This window comes from Nicotiana tabacum, chromosome 22, assembly GCF_000715075.1.
Source record: "Nicotiana tabacum cultivar K326 chromosome 22, ASM71507v2, whole genome shotgun sequence".
Lineage (NCBI taxonomy): Eukaryota > Viridiplantae > Streptophyta > Magnoliopsida > Solanales > Solanaceae > Nicotiana > Nicotiana tabacum.
The window spans coordinates 173,226,441-173,253,331 of NC_134101.1; the positions used below are offsets into that span (position 1 = coordinate 173,226,441).

Below are 26,891 nucleotides of genomic sequence, written 5' to 3' on the forward strand. Positions count from 1 at the left end.
AAATTGAAGCACAAAAAGAACAATTAACTGTGAGGGTTTTACCAAGAAGTGGGTCAACGGATCCAAATTACTCTGTGGGTAAAGCCGCCCATTAAATTTATACATATTTTTTTGAAAAAGAAAATTGATATTCATTTTTGCATAATTTTCAGATATATATTTTCTTTTTTTTCCGCTGCTGCTTTCTTTTTCGTTGTGCTTAGGTTTCTTCTTCTTCTTCATCTTAGTTTGCAAAATGAGTTTGTTAAATTAGTTGTTGGTTAGACAATTTGATGATTGAGATTTATTCTTTATTATATTTGAAAGTTATGTTTTACATTTGAGCTCATCTAGAATAGGTTTTGGGCCTTAAATCGTGTATTGAATTGTTAAAATTTGAAGCACAAGTTTATGTTTCAGAACATAAGATTCGAATTTTGAAGTTGTATTGAAGAGATTGAACTACTTAAGTTTCAAATTTCTAAAGTTGCATTTGAAGGATAGAAGAACTTCATATTTGTTTTCTGAAGTTGCATTGATGAAATGGAACTACTTAAGATTTTGAATTTTTGAAGTGCCATTAAAGAGATTGAACTACTTTAGATCCGAGCGGGAACTTGTTGCAAAATTTTGTACAATACGGGTATAACATAAATGATGACGGCAAAAGTGGTTATGTATGAAAATGCCCCACAAGTATACCTAGTGCGGTTTGCTATTGGCTGTATAATTCTTTTACGTAACCCCAATAGCTGCTTACCTAACCGCTTAAACTAAAAATAGCCGATGAAAGTAGAGTATATGCACAATTAATGTATTATATGTCACACCTTCTTTTCCCGACGGATAGGGAGTTTTCCAATTAAAGTGACGTTATCGAAATGGGATTATTTAATTAATGAGAGTCGCCACTTGGAATAATTTATGGTGTCCTAAGTCACTGGTTTGTTGTGAATCCCGAATCAAAGAAATTGACTCTATTTATGATCCGTGAACACATAAGACCATGTACAGAATTCTGTTAACCCGGGAGAAGGTGTAAGGCACTCCTAAGTTTCGTGATTTTAGCACGGTCTCTCAACTATTAATAATTGACATAATTATCTGATTTATTATATGTTTAAATCTATTGTGCATTTTTAACTTTCTAACCGCTTTTAATAGAGTTTTAATTGCTTTTAGGATTTATGAAATTTATTTAAATAAGTCACAATGGTGCGCACTTGTTGTATTCGAACACATTGCGAATCGCGTCACGTGAAACACACCCGCGATTTACAACATATTTATTTTTGTTATTATTTGAAGTTATGGTCGAGTCATGTGAAACACACACTCAAATTAGGAATTATATATCCTGATTATGCCACGAAAACCGTACCCATAATCACAATAATTTATTTACGCGCGTGTTCATGGTTTTTCTAAAACTAATTCAGGATTATTGTGAGGTCAACAACTATGGATTTATTGTGAAGAAATGACGGTACTTAATTATTGAACTAATGCTTAAAGATACAGAGGCAATTGGTATTCATTTATCAACTGACGTAGGCCAACCTTTAAATTTTACCACAAAAGTCCCAATCTTTAACGGGCACTAAATAATGTATGAAAGGGCACACACAAATGAGCAGAACTTGATGTTTACAGGTGTTTAACAGGGAAAGAAAAATTATGTTAAATAGCAATAATTGTCACGACCCAATTTTATTATAGGTTATGATGATGCCCAACATCATTGTCAGGTAAGCCAACTCGAAGATATTAGTGTGTTCTCATTTTACTTTACCAAAACAACTCCAGCATTTTCTTAACTTGAATTTAAAACAAGTGATAATTAAAAACTTAAAGTAATAGATATACAACCCAAAAGAATAGTCTACCAATGTGTGTGTCAAGACCTGGTGTAACAAGTATATGGGCATCTAGTAAAATATACAAAAGAATAAATCTGTCCTACTGTCTGAAATAGAATAGACAGTCAAAACAAAGAGAGACTCCATCATGCTGCTGGACGGCATAGGAAGGGAGCAGCTCATCGTGGAATCTCGGCCTACTATCAAGGATGCACACCAGATGGGTAGCCAGATGTACCTGCCTCAGATCCTGTACAATTAAGTACAGAAGCGTAGTATGAGTACATAAACAACATGTACCCAGCAAGTATCCAGTCTAACCTCGAAGAAGTAGTGACGAGAGGTCGACTTGACACTTACTAAGGTCAATGCCAATAATAATTAAATATTACACTAAGTATGGATAACATGAACATAATGGCAAGCTCAGAATTTAAAGAGTACAGTATATCACTTTCGGCCATGTCTTAGAATAATTGCACTTCAAGGCATTTAACAGAGTAAGTCATGGATAAGATTTCACATAAATATCATACGCACATTATGCCGAAGTCATACAGCCCGGTCCAACATAAAAGAAATTATGCACTGCCAGAGGGTCGAATGGCGCGAACCATAGATGCATCTATTTCTACCGAGGCAATCGGCCCGATCCACAATAATCAATTATTATCAAGAAGGCACATAAAGGCGCAATCATATTCAAATAAGTTCACACAAGTTCTCAAGTAAGTGCATACGTTCGTTTATGTTTATTTTCAATCCCTAACATGTCCTAAGTGATCTCATTAGCATGAAAGAATATAAGCATTTGCAAGTATGGCATAATACGGGTCCGAAACTACTCGTACAATTAGCATAATAGTAGCTACGCACAGACTCTCGTCATCACGTACGTACGTAGCCGCCACAAACAATCTCATACATTTATTAGATTCACTTAGGGGTTTATTTCCCTCTTACGAGGTTAGAAAGGAGACTCACCTCGCTCCAAAGCTTACTTCCAATATCAAGAATGTGCTCAAACCCTTAACTCCGCAGCCGAACGATCCATAACTAATTAAACGGGGTAAGAACTAGTCAATACAAGCTCAAGAGTTCATATTCCAACTATTAAAGTAATTCCCCAACCCTAAATACAAGTTTCCTAAAATCCATCCCCGGGTCCACGTACCCGGATTCCAATTTTTTTTTTTGAGGGAAGTTGTTACTCATAACCTAAGGATCAAGAATATATGATTTCTGTTTCATTGCATAATAAAGTTCGTGGTTAAATCTTGTTTTTATCAAAACCCTAGGTTTTACTCTAATCCCATGATTTTCACTAATCTTTATGTGTTAATCTACCCAAAACCCAAGTATTAAACTCACATTAAGTAGAAATAACTTACCTCACAATGATAGATTGAAATTCCCTCTTTGGAAGCTCCCAAATCGCCCAAACAATGAAGGAAATGTGTAAAAAAATGGCACATTCCCGTATTAAATGAAGGCACTGCCTTCAACGATTTTCGCACCTGCGGTTCGGGGCAACTCGCTTCTGCGGGTGAATGTCCGCATCTGTGGAGCTGGGCTGGGCTGGCTGGGACCGCTTCTGCGGTCTGGGGCCGCTCCTGCAGGTCCGTTTCTGCGGAAAAGGAGCCGCATTTGCGGTTCCTGGGCTCCTCCCCCTTGGCCGCACCTGCGAGGGCTCGACCGCTTCTGCGGTCTCGCACCTGCAGCTGACCAACCGCAGGTGCAGTTATGACAGATACCTGGAGTTTCAGCTCCTTTCAAAATTTTACAACTTCATCGAGCCTCGTCTGATTGACACTCGGGGTCCCCAGGTCCTGCCCGAACATACCGACAAGTTTGAAATCATATAACGGACTTGCGCGAACCCTCGGAACGCCCAAAACAATGCTAAATCTAAGAATCACCCCCTAAAACCAAGTGGATCAAACTTGTGAACTTTAAATTCTTCAATTTACCTCCAATGCGACGAAACACACTTACACTACTTGGATTTATACCAAATTTTGTGTGCAAGTCTTAAATGGCAATACAGAACTATTCCCGGTCTCGGAACTCCGTTTGGACCTTAATAACACAAAAATCCACTTCAAACCAAATATTTAAGAACTTCAAAATAAGGAATCAACTTTCACTATTAGGCACCAAAACGCTCCCGGGTCATCCAAAACCCGATTCGGACATACGCTCAAGTTCGAAATCATCATATGAACCTGTTGGAACCTTAAAATTCGAATTCCGAGGTCGTTTACTCAAAACGTTGACCGAAGTCAAACTTGACCTTTTTAGCCAACCTTAAGGAACCAAATGTTTGATTTCAATCCAAACTCTTCCAAATCCCGAACCAACCATTCCTGCAAGTCATAAATAAGTAAAAGCAAGTACGGGAAGTCTTATCTATTGGAACGGGGTTCTAAAAAGCAAAACAACCAATTAGGTCGTTACAATAATAGATAAGACCCGAGGCTTGAATAAGAAATACAGAGCAAATCTGGCATGCTTGGACGAGATTATGACAAATCAATTAACATCGTCAGAATCGAAAGTAGAAGAAGAGTGAAATATAAAGTAAAGCTGCTACACCCAAATTAATCAACAAATCTTTCATTTATACGAACCAAAGTGCTGCAATATAAAACAAGCATCGATGAAGCACTTTATAGGAAGAAAAAGAAAAGCTAAGAGACAGCCAACCTCGACGGAACCGTGAATCGAGCCGCGAACGGACTCAATTTAGCTGAATCGAAGAACAAGAAAAGCAGCAGTTCACGTTGATAGCAAATGGCGTCTAATCTTTTAATTCCCCTCAAATTTGTCACTTTTTCGTTCCTCTATGTATGTATCTGTTTTTGTCCATTTTCTTTTGAGTTGTTTTGTTCTTTTTTTGAAATGGGAGGGGGGTCCGTACTTTGAGCTCAAAAGCTTTTGCCCATCTGCTGCTTTTGAAAAATGAAAAATGTGTCAGGATAGAGATGACTTTTTTTGAAGGGGAGTCGTTTCCTTCTCTTTCAAGATTGGGGTTACGGTTTTCATAATTGGTATTTTATGAGCAGGTGGGAAGGGATAATGATCGCTGGATTAGAGAGGAGTAGATGACTAAGATTAAATCTTGCGTTTAAGTGGAGAATGGGCTAATGGGTTGAGAAGAATAAACCTTTGTCTTGCCGGACTACTAAAATCCGAAAATGAGCTCCCAATTGGCCCAAATTCAATTCTTTCTCATTGAACAAAAATAAAAATAAAAATACTACTGAAATATACTAATTAATAAGAATAAACTATTAAAGTGAACTATATATTAAAATAAAAATATTTTTGGTATTTTTAGATGTTAGAAAAAGGTACAGAAAACTATATTAAAGTAATGGTAAAAATTATAATGTTATCATTATAAAATACTAATAAACTTAAATAAATAAATAAAAGATTAAAAAAAGATATATAATAAGAGAAGAAATATTATAAAGCTATTTTTTTGTGTATTTGAACTTATGTTTTTCAAAATTAAAAGTTGACTGAAATTCTATTAAAATGAAAAATAAGTAAATATTTTTAAAATACTACTTTTAAAAGTTGCCCGGGTCAAAAATTATGTGCTTACATTATATGTGTATAATTATGTATAATCAACATATAGTCTATGTATATGACTAGAAAAAGTAAATGTCGAATATGACCAGCTATTTGTATAAAGATCCTGTTTAATTCTTTCACTGCACCTAATTCATTTAGTGTCACGATCCGGAATTCTCACCGTAAGAACCGTGATGACGCCTAACATTTTACTTTCTAGGTAAGCCAATGTTAGAGATTATTAAACCAATTCTTAAGCCTTTCAGTGATTAATAATAATTAAACCATAACAAGTTAAAAAGAGTGTCGAAATCCATAACAATCTTAATATATAAAGCTACCCAGAATCTGAAGCATAATCCACGAACTTCTAAGATTTAACTACAACAAATGTCTGAAGGAAATATAACTGTTTTCTATACCAAAAAAAATAGTAAAGTGAATGTATGGAAGGGGACGTCAGGGCCTGCGGACGCCAACAGGTCTATCTTGGATCTCCGATCAGATGAAGCCAGCAACTAAACTAAAGATCAGCTCGAATCGGTACCGAAATTTGAACAGAAAGTGCAGAATGCAGTATCAGTACAACCGACTCCATATACTGGTAAGTGCCGAGCCTAACCTCGGCGAAGTAGTGACGAGGTTAGGACAAAACAACAACATAAACATATGCAGTTAAACAATATACGAGCAATAACAACTCATAGAAACTAAACAAATAATAATGGGAGGGGGAAACATGCTGAGGGGAGTACAAGATCATGAAAATGGTAACAGTAAAGAAACACAACAAAAAACATACTTTGCACCAATGAAAATATTAAACATAGCAAAACAAGTGCACAACATCACTCTTCGTGCTTTTACTCTCACCTCACCAGAATAAATGAAAGAAACGATGATAATGAATATAAAATGACACGACATCAACCTTCGTGCTTTACACTCTTCCTCACATGATAATGGATATGAAATGGCACAGCATCACCCATTGTTCTTTACACTCTTCCTCACACGATAATGAATATTAAATGGCACGACATCACCCTTTATGCTTTACACTCTGCCTCACCAAAATAATGAATAATAACAACAGGGAGATAGAATTACCGATGACAAGTCTCACTTCAACATTTAGTTCCACAATGTCAACCTCAACTTTGAGTCTATACTCAATCAATATCAAATTCCATAAAACATGATAAGAGTTTTTCAACATAAAGAATAACTAGTCTAAGCATGAATAATATGATTAAAGAATATAACGATTACAAGAATAAGACTCACTCGCATGCTATGACTCAACAACAATGCATAGGTACTCGTCACCTCACCTATACGTTGTACTCAACAACCAAACATGTAGCAAATAGGCAACAATACCTAATCCCTCAAGCCAAGGTTAGACACAAAACTTACCTCGCTCCGCAGGCGACCCAATGCTCAATTACCTCTTTTCCTCTAGTATCCACCTCCGAACCAATCGTATCTAGCGACAATTAACTCAATAGTATCAAATATTGCTAAAGAAATAAACTTCAATACATGATTTTAGGTTTTCCCAACACTTTCCCCAAAAATCAAAATCGACCCCGGGCCTGCTTGGCCAAAACTCGAGGTTTTGACCAAAACCCATTCACCCCGAGCCCGAATATATAATTAGTTTTAGAATCCGACCCCAAATCGAGGTCTAAATCCCCAAATTTGTAAAATCCCCAATTCTCCTAAAATCCCAAAAATACCTAATTCTACCATGAAAGAACAAGGTTTAGGACTAGGAATCTAATGGGTGTCACACCTCCTTTTTCCGCTCCCGAGAGGGTACAAGGATTTTTTCCAATTAAAGGACAATCGAAACGGGATTTGTTTATTTATTTCAGAGTCGCCACTTGGGAGATTTAGGGTGTCCCAAGTCACCAATTTTTAATCCCGGATCGAGGAAAATAATGACTCCATATTACAGTCTGCGTACCAGAAATCCGGATAAGGAATTTTGTTAACCCGAGAGAAGGTGTTAGGCATTCCCGAGTTCCGTGGTTCTAGCACGGTCGCTCAACTGTCATATTAGGCTTGATTATCTGATTTTATACAAATAAAAACTTATGTGCAAATTTTAACTTTTTTTACCGCTTTCATAATTATTATTATTTTTACAGGGAATTGCAACGTTGTGAAAATGTATCTCAAACCGCGTCACAATCAATGTACCCGTGGTCGTCGACACACTTTGACTCCGTTGAGATTTGGATTTGGGTCACATAAATGTGCACCCGAGTTTAAGAAAATTAAATTATTAAAGGCGCACCTAAAACGACTAGCGTATTATTATTTTGGGTAAGGCTTTGGAATTTCGCTAAACGACATGTCCCAAATTCTAAGTATTTTAATAGATACGTTTAGAGGGCCCCGCAGCTTGTGCATTTTTGTTTGTCGAGGCTCGTCTCCTTCATTATTTTAAAAATTTTGCAACGTCATGGAAATGCATCTCAAACCACGTCACAATCAATGTACCCATGATTAGAGACACATTTCGACTCCGCTGAGATTTGTATTTGGGTCACATAAATGTGCACCCGAGTTTAAGAAAGTAATTTAATTAAATTGCGTCTAAAGAGGCTAACGCGTTATTATTTTGGGAAGGCCGTGAAATTCGCTAAACGGTCCTCCCGAATTCTAATTAAACCATACATTTTTTGTGAGGGCCCCGCAATCTGCACGTTTTATTTGGCGAGACTCGTCTCATTTTTATTTTTAAAAAAGGTAAGCTTAAGGCAACTACAATTTTCTACTTTGTTCGTCTCTAAAAAAAAGGAAATCCTAATTTATTAATCTAACAATGGAAGCTAGTAGGATGTACGGCTAATAAAGAGTGTTTGAGTGTTTCAACCTTGACAAATTACAATTAAACATGAACTTACATTAGAACTAACCCGTATGGCAACCAACAGAATAATGACTAACAAAATTATGATAGAACTTATTAAATCAATCCGACTACAAATTCGACAAGCTAGTCACGAACATGAAAACTTTTGCACAACGTTTTGTCTAGCATGCCAATTTGAGATAGCAGTAACATAAGCACAAAACTAAAACTCGACAGATTTAAACAACATCTTCAACATAACACGTGTTCAAGCTCGGACATGATAGTAACTGATATCAACTCAAACAAAGATTAGAAACGAACCTCTAATGATAAACACTTCTGGGGGTTTACAACTCATTCGTCCAACCAAAATGGAGCCATAGTCGGCGAGATGAAGCAATGAAACCAATGAACTGGAACCTCACATCGGCACTAGAACGGACTTCAAACGGGAAACCATAGAAACAGTCATCAAAGCTCAAACGGAATAGCTCGCGCCACAAGCTCGAACGCGAACGGACGGAGAATGGGTCATGGCTGCTACTGGTTTTTTTTTTCGACGCAACAGATTGATATGAGAAGATGAAGCAGAAGGGGTCGTTTGGATGTGAGGAAGAAGCAAACTGCTGGTTCTTCGGACTGAAGGAGTATGGGTCGTTGGCGACGCGACGCAGCAGCAGGAGTAGCGCTGCCCGCTGGACTGGGGTGTGGCGCGACGAGCTGGGCAGCAGTTCCGATGAGGGGGGGGGCTGCTGACGGGTCTGTTTGGTCGTGGAAGTTATGTGGTTATTTGGACTGGTTATGGATACGGAGGAACTGGGCAGCAGCCACAGTAATGGTGGTTTCACGGGCTGCCCATAGCTGCTGAACGACGGGGAGGCGAGCGGGTGGCTGGCTGGACGCGAGGGAGTTCAGTGGTCGACGGACGTTAAGAAGGGGGTGGTTCACTGGTAGTTTGGTCACGACAGGAAGGTGACAGAGAGGTTTGGAGGCGGTGAAGCAAAGCTGGTCGTTTGGTAGCTTGGCATCGCTGGAAGGGTCATTTGGTGGTGGCGTTTGGACGGAAAAGATAAAGCAGAAGGCAGCAGTAGCTACGACGAGCAGCTGGGACAATGGTGATGACGGGATACGGGTTGTGGTCGCCGGACTGTTTGGTTCACTGCTGTGCGCGAGGAAGCGACGGGGAGGCTGGTTATGGTCGTTTTGACGTGAAAGGGGAGGAGGCCATGGGCTATGGCGTGAATGTTTTCTTCAGTTTTCTTCTTCTTCTTCAAAATGAAGAAGAAGATGAACAGTGGCATTTTCCTTTAATTTGTTTTTCAAAAAATTTCTCTCTCCCTTTTTTCACGTTCTCCTCCTTTTTCTCTTTCCAAAATTTTTGCTTTTAAAATTCTTTCACTCCTCCTTCCCCTCACGTTCTGTCCTTTCCCTTTCCCAAAAGTTTTTTACTTTTTTTTTGATTTTCCAATACCCCATTCACGTTCTGTCCCTTCCCCTTCCCAAAAGTTTTTTGCTTTTTTTTTTTGATTTTCCAATCCCCCCCTTCACATTCTGTCCCTTCCCCTTCCCAAATTTTTTCAGCTTTTTCAATTTTTAAATCCCCCATGTGTTTTGTCCTTGTTCAAAGGACATGGACCCCACGTGTGTAGGGGTCCAAGACATGTGTCCCCCATGCGCGGTGGGGTTCGGATTATTATGGGTCAGGTCTGAAAATTAGGCCTAAAAACGGGTAGTTTAAACCCAAATATTATTCTTTGCCCTGATCCGAGAATAAAAACACGATGTAATTTAATTAATCTTATGCAAGCAAAATAACTACTGAAATAAGACTAATTATTTAAAACAAAACTATTTCTTCTTTTTTTTTCTTAGTATTTTTCAAGATTAAAATAGGTACAAAGCATAAATAAAACTATTTTTGTCATTTTCGTTTTCATATAAAGATAAAATATAAAGTACTATTTTTGTATTTTTCAAGATTAAAATGACTACAAAACATTAATAAAACTATATTTTTTATAATTTTCGAAATTATATAAAGTACAAAAATAAGGTACTATTTTTTGTATTTTTTCAAGTTTATGAGAAATACATAAGCTAAAATTTATATATATATTTTTTTTGTAATTTTTCTTTTGCGACGAAATAAAGTAAAATAGTCAAAATAGCTATATTAGACCCAATTTAAATATTCACGCTAAAAATGTGAAAATTCCCGGGGAGGGTCAAAAATCACACGTCTACAGCTGCCCTCTTTGACTGGAAACACGAAGAGTTTTCCGACAAAGAACGACTAGACATGTTTTTGACCCGACCATTATTTGGAAGGACTACACTAAGGAAAGGAAGGGAATGTGACCGAGCCTTGGTATCTGAGCTGCCTACATATCCTTGGTTATAAAGGAATCAGGCCACGTGTAGTTCGGAAATGAGAGAGATGGTAGAGTGTACCGAGGTGAAGAGCCGATCGAGGTGCCATTCCGTTGAGGTTCCGGTCCGCGGTCCTGTCATTACATCAAAAATGAAAAATGAAAAAGACTAACTAAGCCTATCAGCTACTAGTTACAAGGATTCCTATCTATAAGTCTTCTGAAACTTGATCTTGAGTCTTGAATGGTGCTTCATACAGACTTTGGATTTGAACCTTGATACTTGCTAGTTGTAGGTGCTAGTTCTTGAGCAGACCACATCTGTTCTCCACTTCCGTACTTTGGATTCATCATTTTTTTTTATTTTTTTTATTTTTGAATAGCTTATGTTGATCATCTCAGGCTATTGACTCGCATTCTTGAAGCGAGCTTCTGTTATTTCTAACTTGGATTGAATGCTGGGGATTTTTGTTGTAACCTTCTGCCTTCCGGTGGGTTACTGCTTGATCTTGAAAGGTATTCCTTTGTTCTACAGGCGGGCTCCCAACTTCAATACTTGAAAAGTAATACTGAAATGTATTCCTCTATTATATGGGCGGGCTCCCAACTTCAACACTTGAAATAAAAAGACTGAAATGTATTCCTCTGTTCTATGGGCGGACTCCCAACTTCAACACTTGAAAAGTAATACTGAAATGTATTCCTCTGTTCTTATGGGCGGGCTCCCAACTTCAACACTTGAAATGTAATACTGAAATGTATTCCTCTGTTATATGGGCGGGCTCCCAACTTCAACTCTTGAAATGTAAAGACTGAAACATATTCCTCTATTATATGGGCAGGCTCCCAACTTCAACACTAATTTTGAAAAATAAAACGTCTTTCCTCTCTTCAGACGGGCTCCTGACTTCAAATAAACAACTTTTAAAATAAACGCCATTTCTCTCTTCAGGCGGGCTCCTGACTTCAACAACAACTTTAAAAATAAAACGCCTTTCCTCTCTTCAGGCGGGCTCCTGACTTCAACAACAACTTTAAAATAAACGCCATTCCTCTCTTCAGGCGGGCTCCTGACTTCAAAAAAAACTTTAAAATAAACGCCTTTCCTCTCTTCAGGCGGGCTCCTGACCTCAACAACAATTTTGAAAATAAAATGCCATTCCTTTCTTTAGGTTGGCGAGATTTAAACAAATTTAAAATAAAACGTCTTTCCTCTCTTCAGGCGGGCTCCTGACTTCAAACAAACAACTTTTAAAATAAAATGTCATTCCTTTCTTTAGGTTGGCGAGATTTCAACAACTTTTAAAAAAAAATGCCATTCCTTTCTTTAGGTTGGCGAGATTTCAACAACTTTTAAAAATAAAACGTCTTAAGTAGCATCGAGTTTCGCTTGGAAACCGGCAACTTTCTAGTTTCCAAATAAGTGGTACCCTCCTCTCTTCAGGCGGGCTCCTGACTTCAACCAATAATGTCAAAAATAAATCGCCATTCTGTTCTTCAGGGGGGCTTCTGACCTGGAAATTTGAATTATATTCCCTTGTTCTTCAGGTGGACGCCTGCTTGCTATTTCCACTGTTCTTCCTTGTTCTCCAGGTGGACGCCTGCTTGCTGATATTTTAACTGTTCTTCCTTGTTCTCCAGGTGGACGCCTGCTTGCTGATATTTCAACTGTTCTTCCTTGTTCTCCAGGTGGACGCCTGCTTGCTGATACTTCAATTGTTCTTCCTTGTTCTCCAGGTGGACGCCTGCTTGCTGAGGATAATACCACTGGGGGAGTCTCCTTTCTTCCCCTCCTTCAATTTTTTTTTTTTTATTTTCTCTCAATACTGCTGGGGATAAAAGTGTTATCTTCTTGGGATAACGTTGTTGAGGATAACGCTGCTGGGGAATTTTATCCCTTCAAATCGATGCTTCATTCTTCTGGAAGCTGCTGGGGATGATAATGGCTTTTGCTTTTTCTAAGCACCAGTTTCATCTCTTTGGTTCTGTCCGCTGGGGATACAACTCCTTTTATTAAAACTCATTATTTTCTTTCTTTCAACACTGCTGAGGATAACTCTACTGAGTAAATATGTTATCTTACTCCTTCCAAAACTACTTCCTTTTAAGTAGGATGTTTCATTCCTCTGCAAACTACTTCCTTTTTTTTTTCTTTTTTTTTGCTTCTTCCTTCGAAGACTACCTCCCTTAAGACTCGTTTTGCCTTTCCCCAAAAGGAACCGCTGAGGATACCGATTTTCACCAAACTTGTGTTGGACTCCTCGAAACTGCTGGGGATAACCCTGTTGGGGAATTATTTACTTACCTGTTGGGGGATAGAATGTTATCAGCTGGGGATAACGCTGTCGAGGATAACACTGCTGGGAGATTCTGATTCCTTCAGAACTAGTGCTTCACTCTTCGGGAGGCTGTTGGGAATGATACTGGCCTTTTGCTTTTTCTGAGCTCAAGTTTCATCCCTTTGTTCTGTCCGCTGGGGAACAACTTCCTCCATTGAAACTTATTATGTTGGGGGCAACACTGGTTCTAAGACCACTTCCCTTGAGACTGGTGTTATCTTTATTCTTCCCCGAATGGGTATCTGACTTCCAGAAAATTTTCTAAATGAAAGGAAAATTTTCTGCCCTAGTTTGACAATCTCCCTTGTGGCATGCCTTTCCGCCATCAATGCCATTTCCTTTTAAGATTTGACTGTGGTGGTTGGTTGTGATACTCCTACTGGGGATGACTTTTCCCTTTCTCCTTCCCTGCTCTGCGCTCCAAAAAACTTGCTGGGGATAATATTATTTGTTGGGGATAATCCCTTTCTGCTGGGGATATCCCTCTTCTTTTGTGGCATAGCTCGGAAATTGGCCTTTCCCCGACCTTTTAGTTTAGTATGAATTTCCCAAATCATGCTCACTGCTCTCCTTGCTTTGTTCACGGGCCTTGGCCTTGAGGTTTTTATAACCTTTGGTTTTGGCAAGGATATCCCTCTTGACACTCGTCAATCCTTTTGTCAATTCCCTTTTGCTGGGGATATCTTTCTTGACACTGGCCTCGCGCTTGTTCCTTGTTGACTATACCACTTGGATGTACTAGTCAGATCTCATCTTGCATAATTGTAAAGCTGATGGCATATTTTGAAGTCATTTCTCACTTGCTCTGACCAAACAGACTCTACTGGGGAATTTTTCTATGAAAGGAATAAAAGGGAACAGAATAAAAAGACAAAGGAAAAAAGATGACTCTTTAACAAAAGAAACTATAAATAAAAACCTATCAAACGCAGATACCGACTCTAATGGTCATGACATGCACATGTGGCCTATCCTCCGCCGTCAATCGCCTTTCAAGAGCTTCAATTGACAATTCCCCATCTGATTCTCAATCTTATTCAACTTGTAGTGCCCGAAGGGTTTTCACTATCAAGCCTCTCTCATTTTGGTTTTTTCCTCAGCTTTCATCGCCTTATGGTGTCCGTGAAGATTTTCACCGATAAGACTCTCTCATTTGTATCACTTTCCCGCTGGGGATTTGGAGTGTTGTCGGTATGACTCTCTCTGCTGGGGATTAGAGTCCTTTCTGCTGTTGAACAGAGTGTTATGTCCACCGGTAAGACTCTCTTTTGTCTGACTTGGCATCTTTTGAAGACTGATTAGAAGGTCTTTCTTTGGACCGTAATGTGGGATTTTGGATAGGTTTAGAAAGAAAGGGTATTAAAGGCTCAAAAACAAATCAATTTGGGGTTCAAAATTACAACTTTCGGAACCATATTTGTTTACAACAAACGCAACCCTTGCCCCAGTTTCTTGCTTGGGGATTATTTATTTATTATTATTATTTTTTATTTTTTTTTATTACACCATGACCGAGCCGTGAGGCGCCTACGTATCCTCTTTGAGGAATCAGGTCAAACGTAGTTCCCAATTCCTCTGTCTTCTTCTGACTTTCTTTTGTTTTTTGTTATCATTTTTCTCTTCTTCTTTTTTTCGTTTTTTGTTGATTTTTTTTCTTCTTCTTTACTTTCCAGGCTCGTATTTCCTAGTCGTTGCTATTGATTCCGACCGAGGGGTATGCAAGAAAAACAAATAAGGCTCAAAAGGGGTAACAAAGGATAAAGTGTTTATGTAGAAGAATAAAATGCCTTCGTAATTCCAGCCTTCAAAACATGCCAAGTGAAAACAACACAATTTGAACACAGATTTATAGTCTCTTCTGATGGTGCTGGACTTTGACAATTACATTCAACATTTGCTTTTCATTTGTCATTTCTAAAGCACCGTTGGGCACACTCTCACTCTTATTATTATGAACGACCCTCATGCCAATTTGGCGAATCTTGCTTTTAAACGGTTTTCTTTGTGCTTTACTTGCCCCAGTTCCACATGACTCGAGCTTCGAATAATCTCAAACCGTCCTTATTTCTTTTAAATGTTCTGATTGCCTTTCCGGGGTTTTATGATTAACTTTAAAGACTAGGTCCAAACTGTGTGCGCATGTCATGTTACTAGAATCGGCACTGAACAAAATGATAAAAGGATCAAACAAAAAAGATGAATAGAAATAATAAAAGACCGGATTTTGTATTAGACTACCGGTGAAATGGTTTGAATAACAAAACAAACGAAACAAACCGAAATAATATCCCAAAATAGCCTGGACAAAACTTAAACAAACCGCTATGACAAAATGGAAAGATAAGAAGGTTTGACACAAGACAATATTCGGATTACAACCCTAAGAATAATCCGGACAACAGAAATGACAACAAAATAAGCCACCAACAGCTTCTCTCTTGATAACCAAGGAACGGAGCGTCCTCCCACTTTATCAAAATTGGCATCTTAGCCACTGAGCTTCGCATCAGTATTGTCAAGACCATTACCAGCTTCAATATCAACAACCTCCGTCAACAAGTCCCCAATAGGATTCGAATGCTTCTGTCATCAGGCCTGATCCCCGCAAAGTGTGCTTTTGGATCCTGTAGTTCCGGCTTACCACACACCAACCACCTTCTTTATTTATGATTCAAAACAAAACAGGTTAAAATGGACTCAGTCGGTCCTCAACATCTTTTTTCCCTTTTTTTTCTTCTTTTTTTTCATTCTTTTTTTTTCATTCTTTTTTTTTCATTCTTTTTTTTCCATTCTTTTTTTTTCGTTCTTTTTCATTTTTTTCATTTTTTTGTTGTGGTCGAATCTTATGGAGATTGCCTACGTATCATGACCCCGCATGAATCAGATCTTGCGTAGTTCGGACCAATAAAAGATAAACAATACTAATTATTTTTTTTTTCAATTTTCATATTAAAATAAACTGGGTTTCAAAGGTTTGAAGATGACCTACAAACTCGAAAATCAAACAACCCACATATTCTAATTAAAGATTTATAACCTCGAAACAAAAGGGCCAGCTTCCTTTCCCCATTTGACAAATGCAACCAAACGGCTATTTTTGCAAATGTGGCCTCTTCCAAATCTCACATGAATTTTGAGGTCGGAGAGGATTATTTTGACACTTTACAAACTTGTCCGTTCTTTTACGAAAATAGCCTTTCAACAACTAAAATATACTCTAAGGCTATTTCGGCAAGAACGGTTTAAGACGCGGCCGAAGCTGGCTCGGCTTATTTTGACCAAAAATCCAAACGGTATTCACCTGACCGTTGACTCTTTGTTTTTTTTCCAAATTATAATAAAAACCGGGTGTTGCAAACACGACCCTTCAGCGCCTCGGGGACGAAGATTTTTTAAGGCTGTGTGGGTCAACTGGACCAAAAATCCTAAACATGACCCAAAAGGTGGCTGTTTATGCAAAGTCAGCCTTCCGGCGTCCCTTTCGGGAACATTCGGCTATTTTTGACAAAAACAGCATCACCCTGACTTATTTATGACTCTTTTTATCATTTTTCAAAAATAGAAAACTCAACATTGCAAACACGGCCTTTCAACGCCTCGGGGATGAAGATTTTTAAGGCTGTGTGGGTCAACCGGACCAAATTTTAAAAAATGACCCAAAGGTGGCTGTTTATGCAAAGTCAGCCTTCCGGCGTCCCTTTCGGGAACATTCGGCTATGTATTGATAAAACAGCGTCACCCGACTTCTTTATGACAAAATTAAAATTTGACATATTTTTTTTTGGCTATTTTTTTTTAGCAAAAGGGGAGGTTGGACACCGCCCGACTTATTTATGACAAAATTAAAATTTTGACATGTTTTTTATTTATTTATTGGTTTTTGGCTATTTTAGCAAAAAGGGGGGGTTGGACACCGCCCGACTAATTTATGACAAAATTAAAATTTTGACACGTTTTATTATTTATTTATTTGTTTTTGGCTATTTTAGCAAAAGGGGGGTTGGACTCGATGAGGGTTGCCTACGTATCTCACATCCGGTGAGAATCAAACCCGCGTAGTTCGGGCAAATTAACCGAACTATTTTAAAACAAGATATTATTTGTTTTTCTCTTTTTAGCCGCAAAACCACTTTCAATGCACGACTCTTTTCATTTTCATTTTGGAATTTTAGAAACATTTTTCATGGGAAGACAAACTATTTTCCTTTTCTATTTTTGAAAACGAGACACAATGACTTTTTTTTTCTTTTGCTTTTAGTAAAACAAACAAATAAAACATTTTTTTTAAAATTCCGGCAGAGTTTTGACAGTATTTAGGCATTGGTTTTTTTTTCAAAAATAAACAATAAATTCCCTAACCGCTATTTCTTTTTTTCAATTTCAACATATTATTCCTGATATTCAAAAGTCAGTCAACACACAAGTCCGAATCAAATAAATGCGCAAGTAGCAGCAAGTAAGATGCATCAGGATAGTCATTTTCATTTTTGGTACACCTGTCCTAGACAGACCCAACCCCTGTGTTGAGCCTCCGAAGTCAAATGCATGTGATGCCAAACGTTCCTACTAGGGATCCGGCCTGAAGCTGAGTTATTCTAAGTGAAAAACCTGAGGCAGATTGTTCTAGACCTGGCTTACCCAAACGGACAGTTTGAGCCGAAATGGGGGCAACGTACCGGGAGCACGAAAGTCTACCCGGCCTAGTTACTTGTCCCAACTTCGTCTTATTTGGTATGACTTCTAACAGAAAGGTGGGCCAAGCGCACGTGTACACCATAAATTCAGAAGACTCAGAAAGAAGGAGGGTTTCGTAGCAGTTTTATATACACAATTCAGATAATATTAAAGCGGTAAAAAGCAACATTTAGTACATTAAGCACAAATATGTTGGGCAAATCAGATAACCAACAAAGCCAACCATAACAGTTATTTTAAGCTCGAATTCTTGAACCCTGAACCAGAGATTCTGGGTTTTGTCCCCAGCAGAGTAGCCAGAGCTGTCACACCTCCTTTTTCCGCCCCCGAGAGGGTACAAGGAGTTTTTCCAATTAAAGGACAATCGAAACGGGATTTGTTTATTTATTTCAGAGTCGCCACTTGGGAGATTTAGGGTGTCCCAAGTCACCAATTTTTAATCCCGGATCGAGGAAAATAATGACTCCATATTACAGTCTGCGTACCAGAAATCCGGATAAAGAATTCTGTTAACCTGGGAGAAGGTGTTAGGCCTTCCCGAGTTCCGTGGTTCTAGCACGGTCGCTCAACTGTCATATTCGGCTTGATTATCTGATTTTATACAAATATGAACTTATGTGCAAATTTTAACTTTTTTTACCGCTTTCATAATTATTATTATTTTTACAGGGAATTGCAACGTTGTGAAAATGTATCTCAAACCGCGTCACAATCAATGTACCCGTGGTCGTCGACACACTTTGACTCCGTTGAGATTTGGATTTGGGTCACATAAATGTGCACCCGAGTTTAAGAAAATTAAATTATTAAAGGCGCGCCTAAAGCGACTAGCGTATCATCTACTTTGGGTAGGGCCGTGGAATTTTGCTAAACGGTCCATCTCCCGAATTCTAAGTATTTTAATAGATACGTTTAGAGGGCCCCGCAGCTTGTGCATTTTTGTTTGTCGAGGCTCGTCTCCTTCATTATTTTAAAAATTTTGCAACGTCATGGAAATGCATCTCAAACCACGTCACAATCAATGTACCCATGATTAGAGACACATTTCGACTCCGCTAAGATTTGGATTTGGGTCACATAAATGTGCACCCGAGTTTAAGAAAGTAATTTAATTAAATCGCGTCTAAAGAGGCTAACGCGTTATTATTTTGGGAAGGCCGTGAAATTCGCTAAACGGTCCTCTCGAATTCTAATTAAACCATACATTTTTTGTGAGGACCCCGCAATCTGCACGTTTTATTTGGCGAGGCTCGTCTCATTTTTATTTTTAAAAAAGGTAAGCTTAAGGCAACTACAATTTTCTACTTTGTTCGTCTCTAAAAAAAAGGAAATCCTAATTTATTAATCTAACAATGGAAGCTAGTAGGATGTACGACTAATAAAGAGTGTTTGAGTGTTTCAACCTTGACAAATTACAATTAAACATGAACTTACATTAGAACTAACTCGTATGGCAACCAACAGAATAATGACTAACAAAATTATGATAGAACTTATTAAATCAATCCGACTACAAATTCGACAAGCTAGTCACGAACATGAAAACTTTTGCACAACGTTTTGTCTAGCATGCCAATTTGAGATAGCAGTAACATAAGAACAAAACTAAAACTCGACAGATTTAAACAAAATCTTCAACATAACACATGTTCAAGCTCGGACATGATAGTAACCGATATCAACTCAAACAAAGATTAGAAACGAACCTCTAATGATAAACACTTCTGGGGGTTTACAACTCATTCGTCAAACCAAAATGGAGCCATAGTCGGCGAGATGAAGCAACGAAACCAACGAACTAGAACCTCACATCGGCACTCGAACGGACATCAAACGAGAAACCATAGAAACAGTCATCAAAGCTCAAACGGAATAGCTCGCGCCATAAGCTCGAACGCGAACGGACGGAGAATGGGTCATGGATGCTACTGTTTTTTTTTCGACGCAACAGATTGATATGAGAAGATGAAGAACAAGGGGTCGTTTGGATGTGAGGAAGAAGCAAACTGCTGGTTCTTCGGACTGAAGGAGTAGGGGTCGTTGGTGACGCGACGCAGCAGCAGCAGTAGCGCTGCCCGCTGGACTGGGGTGTGGCGCGACGAGCTGGGCAGCAGTTCCGATGAGCGGGGGGGGGGGGGCTGCTGACGGGTCTGTTTGGTCGTGGAAGTTATGTGGTTATTTGGACTGGTTATGGATACGGAGGAACTGGGCAGCAGCCACAGTAATGGTGGTTTCACGGGCTGCCCATAGCTGCTGAACGACGGGGAGGCGAGCGGGTGGCTGGCTGGACGCGAGGGAGTTCAGTGGTCGACAGAGTGAAGGAGAGGGTGGTTCACTGGTAGTTTGGTCACGACTGGAAGGTGACGGAGAGGTTTGGAGGCGGTGAAGCAAAGCTGGTCGTTTGGTAGCTTGGCGTCGCTGGAAGGGTCGTTTGGTGGTGGCGTTTGGACGGAAAAGATGAAGTAGAAGGCAGCAGTAGCTACGACGAGCAGCTGGGACAATGGTGATGACGGGATATGGGTTGTGGTCGCCGGACTGTTTGGTTCACTGCTGTGCGCGAGGAAGCGACGGGGAGGCTGGTTATGGTCGTTTTGACGTGAAAGGGGAGGAGGCCATGGGCTATGGCGTGAAGGTTTTCTTCAGTTTTCTTCTTCTTTAAAATGAAGAAGAAGATGAACAGTGGCCTTTTCCTTTAATTTGTTTTTCAAAAAATTTTCTCTCTCCCTTTTTTCACGTTCTCCTCCTTTTTCTCTTTCCAAAATTTTTGCTTTTAAAATTCTTTCACTCCTCCTTCCCCTCCCGTTCTGTCCCTTCCCTTTCCCAAAAGTTTTTTTTGCTTTTTTTTTTTATTTTCCACCCCCCCCTTCACGTTCTGTCCCTTCCCCTTCCCAAAAGTTTTTTGCTTTTTTTTTTTGATTTTCCAATCCCCCCCTTCACGTTCTGTCCCTTCCCCTTCGCAAATTTTTTCAGCTTTTTCAATTTTTAAATCCCCGATGTGTTTTGTCCTTGTTCAAAGGACATGGACCCCACGTATAGGGGTCCAAGACATGTGTCCCCCCTGCGCGGTGGGGTTCGGATTATTATGGGTCAGGTCTGAAAATTAGGCCTAAAACGGGAAGTTTAAACCCAAATATTATTCTTTGCCCCGACCCGAGAATAAAAACACGATGTAATTCAATTAATCTTATGCAAGCAAAATAACTACCGAAATAAGACTAATTATTTAAAACAAAACTATTTCTTCTTTTTTTTTTCTTAGTATTTTTCAAGATTAAAATAGGTACAAAGCATAAATAAAACTATTTTTGTCATTTTCGTTTTCATATAAAGATAAAATATAAAGTACTATTTTTGTATTTTTCAAGATTAAAATGACTACAAAACATTAATAAAACTATATTTTTTTATAATTTTTGAAATTATATAAAGTACAAAAATAAGGTACTATTTTTTGTAATTTTCAAGTTTATGAGAAATACATAAGCTAAAATTTATATATATATTTTTTTGTAATTTTTATTTTGCGACGAAATAAAGTAAAATAGTCAAAATAGCTATATTAGACCCAATTTAAATATTCACGCTAAAAATGTGAAAATTCCCGGGGAGGGTCAAAAATCATACGTCTACAATGGGTGATGATGGAAATTGAAGAAAATGAGTCAAAGAGTACAAACCCATGATTTGGTGTTGAATTCCCCCTTCAAAAATCGCCCTAGATCGAGTTCTAATGAAAGAGATATGAAATTTTGAAGAAGTTCCCATTCTGGCCTGTTTTTAATTCACTTGGCAGGCCTTCTTCGCGTTCGCGAAGGGACTGCCGTGATTGCGAAGCAACGACTCTATTAGCCTACGCATTTGTGAGATACTCTTCGCGTTCGTGAAGGCTTATTCCTACCAACCTATGCGTTCGCGAGCCATGTGCCGCGTTCGCGATAAGTATGGTCGGTTCCCCTCCCTCAGGTCCCATTTCTTCGCGTTCGCAATAGACAGGTCATGTTTGCGAAGGGTAATGCCCCTATTGCTCCACGTTCGCGACCTAGTCTACGCGTTCGTGTAGAGAAAAATTTCCTTCCCGCCTAGTTCTCCTTCGCGATCGCGAAGAACAACAGATCAGACACCAGGTACATCAATTTACACTAGATTTTTCGAAGTCTAAAACATCTCGTAGCCTATCCGAAACTCACCCGAGCCCCGAGGCTCCAAACCAAACATGAACACAAGTCTAAAAATATCATATGGACTTGCTCGCACGATTAAATAGACAAAATAACACCTATAACTACGAATTTAGCACCAAATTGAATGAAATTTTCAAGAAAGTTATAAAACCTCTATTTTCACAACCGGACGTCCGAATCACGTCAAACCCATTCCGTTTCTCACCAAATTTTACAAACAAGTCTTAAATAGCATAATGAACATGTATCGGGCTCTGGAACCAAAATACAAACCCGATACCAACAAGTTCAAATATTAACCAAATTCTTAAAACCATTAGATTTTCAGTCTTTCAATTTTTATCAAAAATTCATTTCTCGAGCTAGGGACCTCGAAATTCAATTCCGGGCATATGCTCAGGTCCCATATTTCGATACAGACTTACCGAGACTGTCAAATCATGAGTCCGAGTCCGTTTACTCAAAAATTTGACTGAAGTCAACTAAATCAACTTTTAAAGGCAAAAATTATTATTTATATCAACTTTCAACATAAAAGCTTTTTGGAAATATGTTCGGACTACGCACACAAATCGAGGAGGGTAAAAATGAGATTTTTAAGGTTTCAAAACATAGAATAGAGTTCTAAAGCGTAAAATGACCTTTTGGGTCATTACCTCTAAAATAATCATTCGTCCTCGAACGGACATAGAAAAGTACCTGAGCTGGTGAAAAGGTGGGTTATATGCTCTGCATATTAGACTCAGACTCCCAGGTAGCTGCCTTAGCAGGCTGACCTCTCCACTGCACTCGAACCGAAGGATAACTCTTCGACCTCAACTGACGAACCTGTCGGTCTAGAATAGTTGTCGGCTCCTCCTCGTAGCTCAAATCCTTGTCCAACTGGACAGTGCTGAAATCTAACATGTGGGATGGATCGTCGTGATACTTCCGAAGCATGGACACATGAAACACTGGATGTACCACTGATAAGCCTAGTGACAATGCAAGTATGTAGTCCACCTCTCCCACTCGCTCAAGGATCTCAAAAGGCCCGATGTAGCTTGGGCTCAACTTTCCCTTCTTTCCAAATCTCATTACACCCTTCATGGGTGACACATGGAGCAACACTCGCTCTCCGACCATGAATGCAACATCACGAACCTTACAGTCGGCATAACTCTTCTGCTTAGACTGAGCTTCGCGAAGTTTATCCTTAATGATCTTAACCTTATCCAAGGCATCCTATACTAAATCTGTACCCAATAACCGAGCCTCTCCCAGCTCAAACCATCCAACCAGCGATTGACACCATCTACCATATAATGCCTCATAGGGAGCCATCTGGATTCTCAACTGATAACTGTTGTTATAGGCAAACACCGCTAGCGGCAAGAACTGATACCTTGATCCTCCAAAGTCAATAACACAAGCATGGAGCATATCCTCTAAGATCTGAATAGTACGCTCGGACTATCAGTCCATCTAAGTATGAAATGCTATGCTCAGCTCAACCCGCGTGCCCAACTCATGCTGCACTGCCCTCCATAAATGCGAGGTGAACTATGTACTTTGATCCGAAATGATAGACACAGGCACACCATGAAAGCGGACGATCTCACAGATGTAAATCTATGCCAACCGCTATGAAGAATAGGAAACTGCCACAAGAGTGAAATGCGCAGACTTGGTCAGTCTTTCCATAATAACCCAAACTGCATCGAACTTCCTCTGAGTCCGTGGAAGTCCAACAACGAAATCCATAGTGATACGCTCCCATTTCCACTCAGGAATCTCTATCTTCTGAAGCAAACCACCAGGTCTCTGATGCTCGTACTTTGCTTGCTGACAATTTAGACACCCGAGCTACATATGAAACTATGTCATTCTTTATTCTCCTCCACCTATATCTTGGCGGCGCCTAGATAAATAGAATACCGGGAACTGTGGGCCTCCTCTAGAATCAACTCACGAAGTCCATTCATATTAGGCACACAAACACGACCCTACATTCTCAAAACTCCATCATCTCCCAGCGTAACCTGCTTGGCATCCCCATGCTGCACTATGTCCTTACGGACAAGCAAATGAGGGTCATCATATTGCCGCTCCCTGATGCGCTCAAACAATGAAGACCGAGAAACCGTACAAGCTAGAACACGACTCGGCTCACAAAAATACAACCTCACGAACTGCTTGGCCAAAGCCTGAACATCTAATGCAAGCGGTCTCTCACCGACTGAAATGTACGCGAGGCTGCCCATACTAGTTGACTTCCTACTCAAAGCATCGATCACCATGTTGGCCTTCCCAAGATGATACAAGTTGGTGATATCATAGTCCTTTAATAGTTCCAACCACCTCCTCTGCCTCAAATTGAGCTCTTTTTTCTTGAACAAATACTGTAAACTCCGATGATCCGTGAATACCTCATACGACACACCGTAAAGATAGTGCCTCCAAATCTTGGCTGCCAGCTCTAGATCATGAACAGGGTAATTCTTCTCGTGAACCTTCAGCTGTCGCAAAGAATATGAAACAACCTTGCCATCTTGCATCAATACCGCACCAAGTCCAACTCAGGATGCATCGCAATATACTGTATAAGATCCTGAACCTGTGGGTAACACTAATACCAGTGCCGTGGTCAAAGCTGTCTTGAGCTTCTGGAAGCTCGCCTCACACTTGTACGACCATCTGAACGGGGCACCCTTCTAGGCCAACCCGGTCAATGGGGCTTCTATAGATGAAAACCCCTCCATAAACCGACGGTAATAACCTGCTAATTCCAAGAAACTACGGATCACTGTGGCTGAAGTAGGCCTAGGCCAATTCTGGATGGCCTCAATCTTCTTAGGATCCACTTGAATACCCTTTGCTGATACAACGTGCCCCAAGAAGGTGACTGAGTCCAACCAAAACTCGCATTTTGAGAACATAGCATACAACTGGCTGTCTCTCAGCATCTGAAGTATGATCTGACGATGTTGCTCATTCTCCTCTCGGCTACGGGAGTAGATCAAGATATCATCAATAAAAACAATTACAAAGGAATCCATGTATGGCTTGAACACCCGGTTTATCAAATCCATAAATGTTGCTGGGACATTTGTCAAGCCAAATGACATCACCAGGAACTCATAATGCCCATAATGAGTATGAAAAGTCGTCTTAGGGACATCAGACGCCCTAACCCTTAACTGATGGTAGCCAGACCTCAGATCGATCTTTGAAAACACTTTGGCACCCTAAAACTGATCAAATAAGTCACCAATCCTTGCCAATGGATACTTGTTCTTGATAGTGGCTTTGTTCAACTACCGATAATCTATGCACATCCTCATCGACCCATCCTTTTTCTTTACAAAAAATATGGTCGCACCCCAAGGCAAGACACTGGGTCTAATAAAGCCCTTATCAAGCAAATCTTCCAAGTGCTCCTTCAATTTTTTCAACTCTGGCAAGGCCATGCGGTATGACTGAATAGAAATGGATTGAGTGCTCGGGACCAAGTCAATATAGAAGTCAATATCCCTGTCGGGTGGCATCCCCGGACGGTCTGCAGGAAATACCACTGGAAACTCTCGAACAACTGGTATAGAATCCATGGAAGGAACCTCCTTACTAGAATCACAGACATAAGCCAAAAAAGCTAGACAACCCTTCTCGACCATACCCCGAGCCTTCATATAAGAAATAACCCTACTGGTAGAATGACCAGGAGTCCCTCTCCACTCTAATGAGGCAACCCCCGCAAGGCTAAGGTCACTATCTTGGCGTGATAATTCAATATAGCATGATTAGGTGACAACCAATCCATTCCCAAAATGACATCAAAATCAATCATATCGAGAAGTAGGAGATCTATACGTGTATCAATGCCCCCAATAACAGCCACACACGAACGATAGATGCATACTACAATAGTATAATCCCCCATCGATGTGGACACATACACAGGAGCACTTAAATAATCACGAGGCACAACAAGATACGAACCAAAATAGGATGACACATACGAAAAAGTAGAACCCCGATCAAATAATACTGAGGCATCCCTACTGCAAACTAAAACGGTACCTGCGATAACCACATCAGTTGACTCAACCTCAGGCCTGGCTGAAAAAATATAGCATCGGGGTTGGGCCCCACCACTCTGAACTACATCTCGAGGACGTGCCTTGTCTGACTGGACTCCACCTCTAGCGGTCTGTCCTCCACCTCTAATGCCTCGACCTCCACCTCTAGTTGTATGACCCCTACCTTTAGTTGGCTGAGCGGCACAAGAACCCTGATGTTGAGAACTACTGGATGCTCGAGGAAAAAACCTAACAATGTGCCTCGGATCGCCACAAGTATAACAAGATTTCGGGCTATTGTGGCTGATGAACCTAAAACTGACCATGGTGGCCTGAGTAACCACCCTAAAAACTCAGGAGCGGAGGTACACTGATAGGAGCTGGTGGTGTACTATAGGCTAGCTGATTGGAATACTACATATAAGGGACACGACCACCTGAAGCACTATGAGAAGCCTTGAGTGCGGAATGAAACAGCCTGGGAGGATGGCCTCTTCCAAAAGTACCCCTGCCTCCAGACGAGGCACCGCTAAATCTGCCAGAATGACGAGGCCTCTTGTTAGACCCCTAACCACTCCCCTAGGCTAAAACAATCTCGACTCGCCTAGCAACATTGGCTGTATCCTGGAAAGAAATCTCGCTCTTAGTCTCCTTAGCCATCTGCAATCTGATAGGCTGAGCGAGTCCTTCGATAAACCTCCTCACCCTATCTCTCTTGGTAGGAAGTATAAGAAGAGCATAACGGGCCAAATCAACAAATCGAGTCTCGTCAATAGGCGACCCAGCTAGTCTAGTCAACACAAAGTTATTCCACCATCTCTTGGCGGACCCTATCATCTGGAACACAGCTAAATCGACCTCATTGTTCTCCACTATCCCCATGTTCTGCAACACCTTATAGAAGCGGTCAAGATAATCTTGTGGGTCCTCAAAAGGTGCCCCACTAATCTTGTGGGT

General features: G+C 39.9%; 1 protein-coding gene across 2 annotated transcripts in view; it reads right to left on the reverse strand.

Moving 5' to 3' along the window:
* Window positions 1–1,759: 1,759 nt before the first annotated feature.
* LOC107761212 (glutathione S-transferase U7-like) overlaps window positions 1,760–26,891 on the reverse strand; it is a 29,617-nt gene continuing 4,485 nt past the window's right edge. Inside the window, exons 1-2 of one of the 2 annotated variants that reach the window (XR_012705487.1) lie at window positions 4,545–4,862; window positions 1,950–2,088 (exon numbers count right to left, since the gene is read on the reverse strand). Coding sequence is in view for 1 of the 2 variants with exons in the window: in XM_075244966.1 (XP_075101067.1) it covers window positions 1,939–2,088 (150 nt within the window). In the remaining variant the exon portion in view is untranslated. Of the gene's footprint in view, window positions 2,089–4,544; window positions 4,863–26,891 lie in introns of those variants that run through there. The other variant, XM_075244966.1, reaches the window with a different exon arrangement.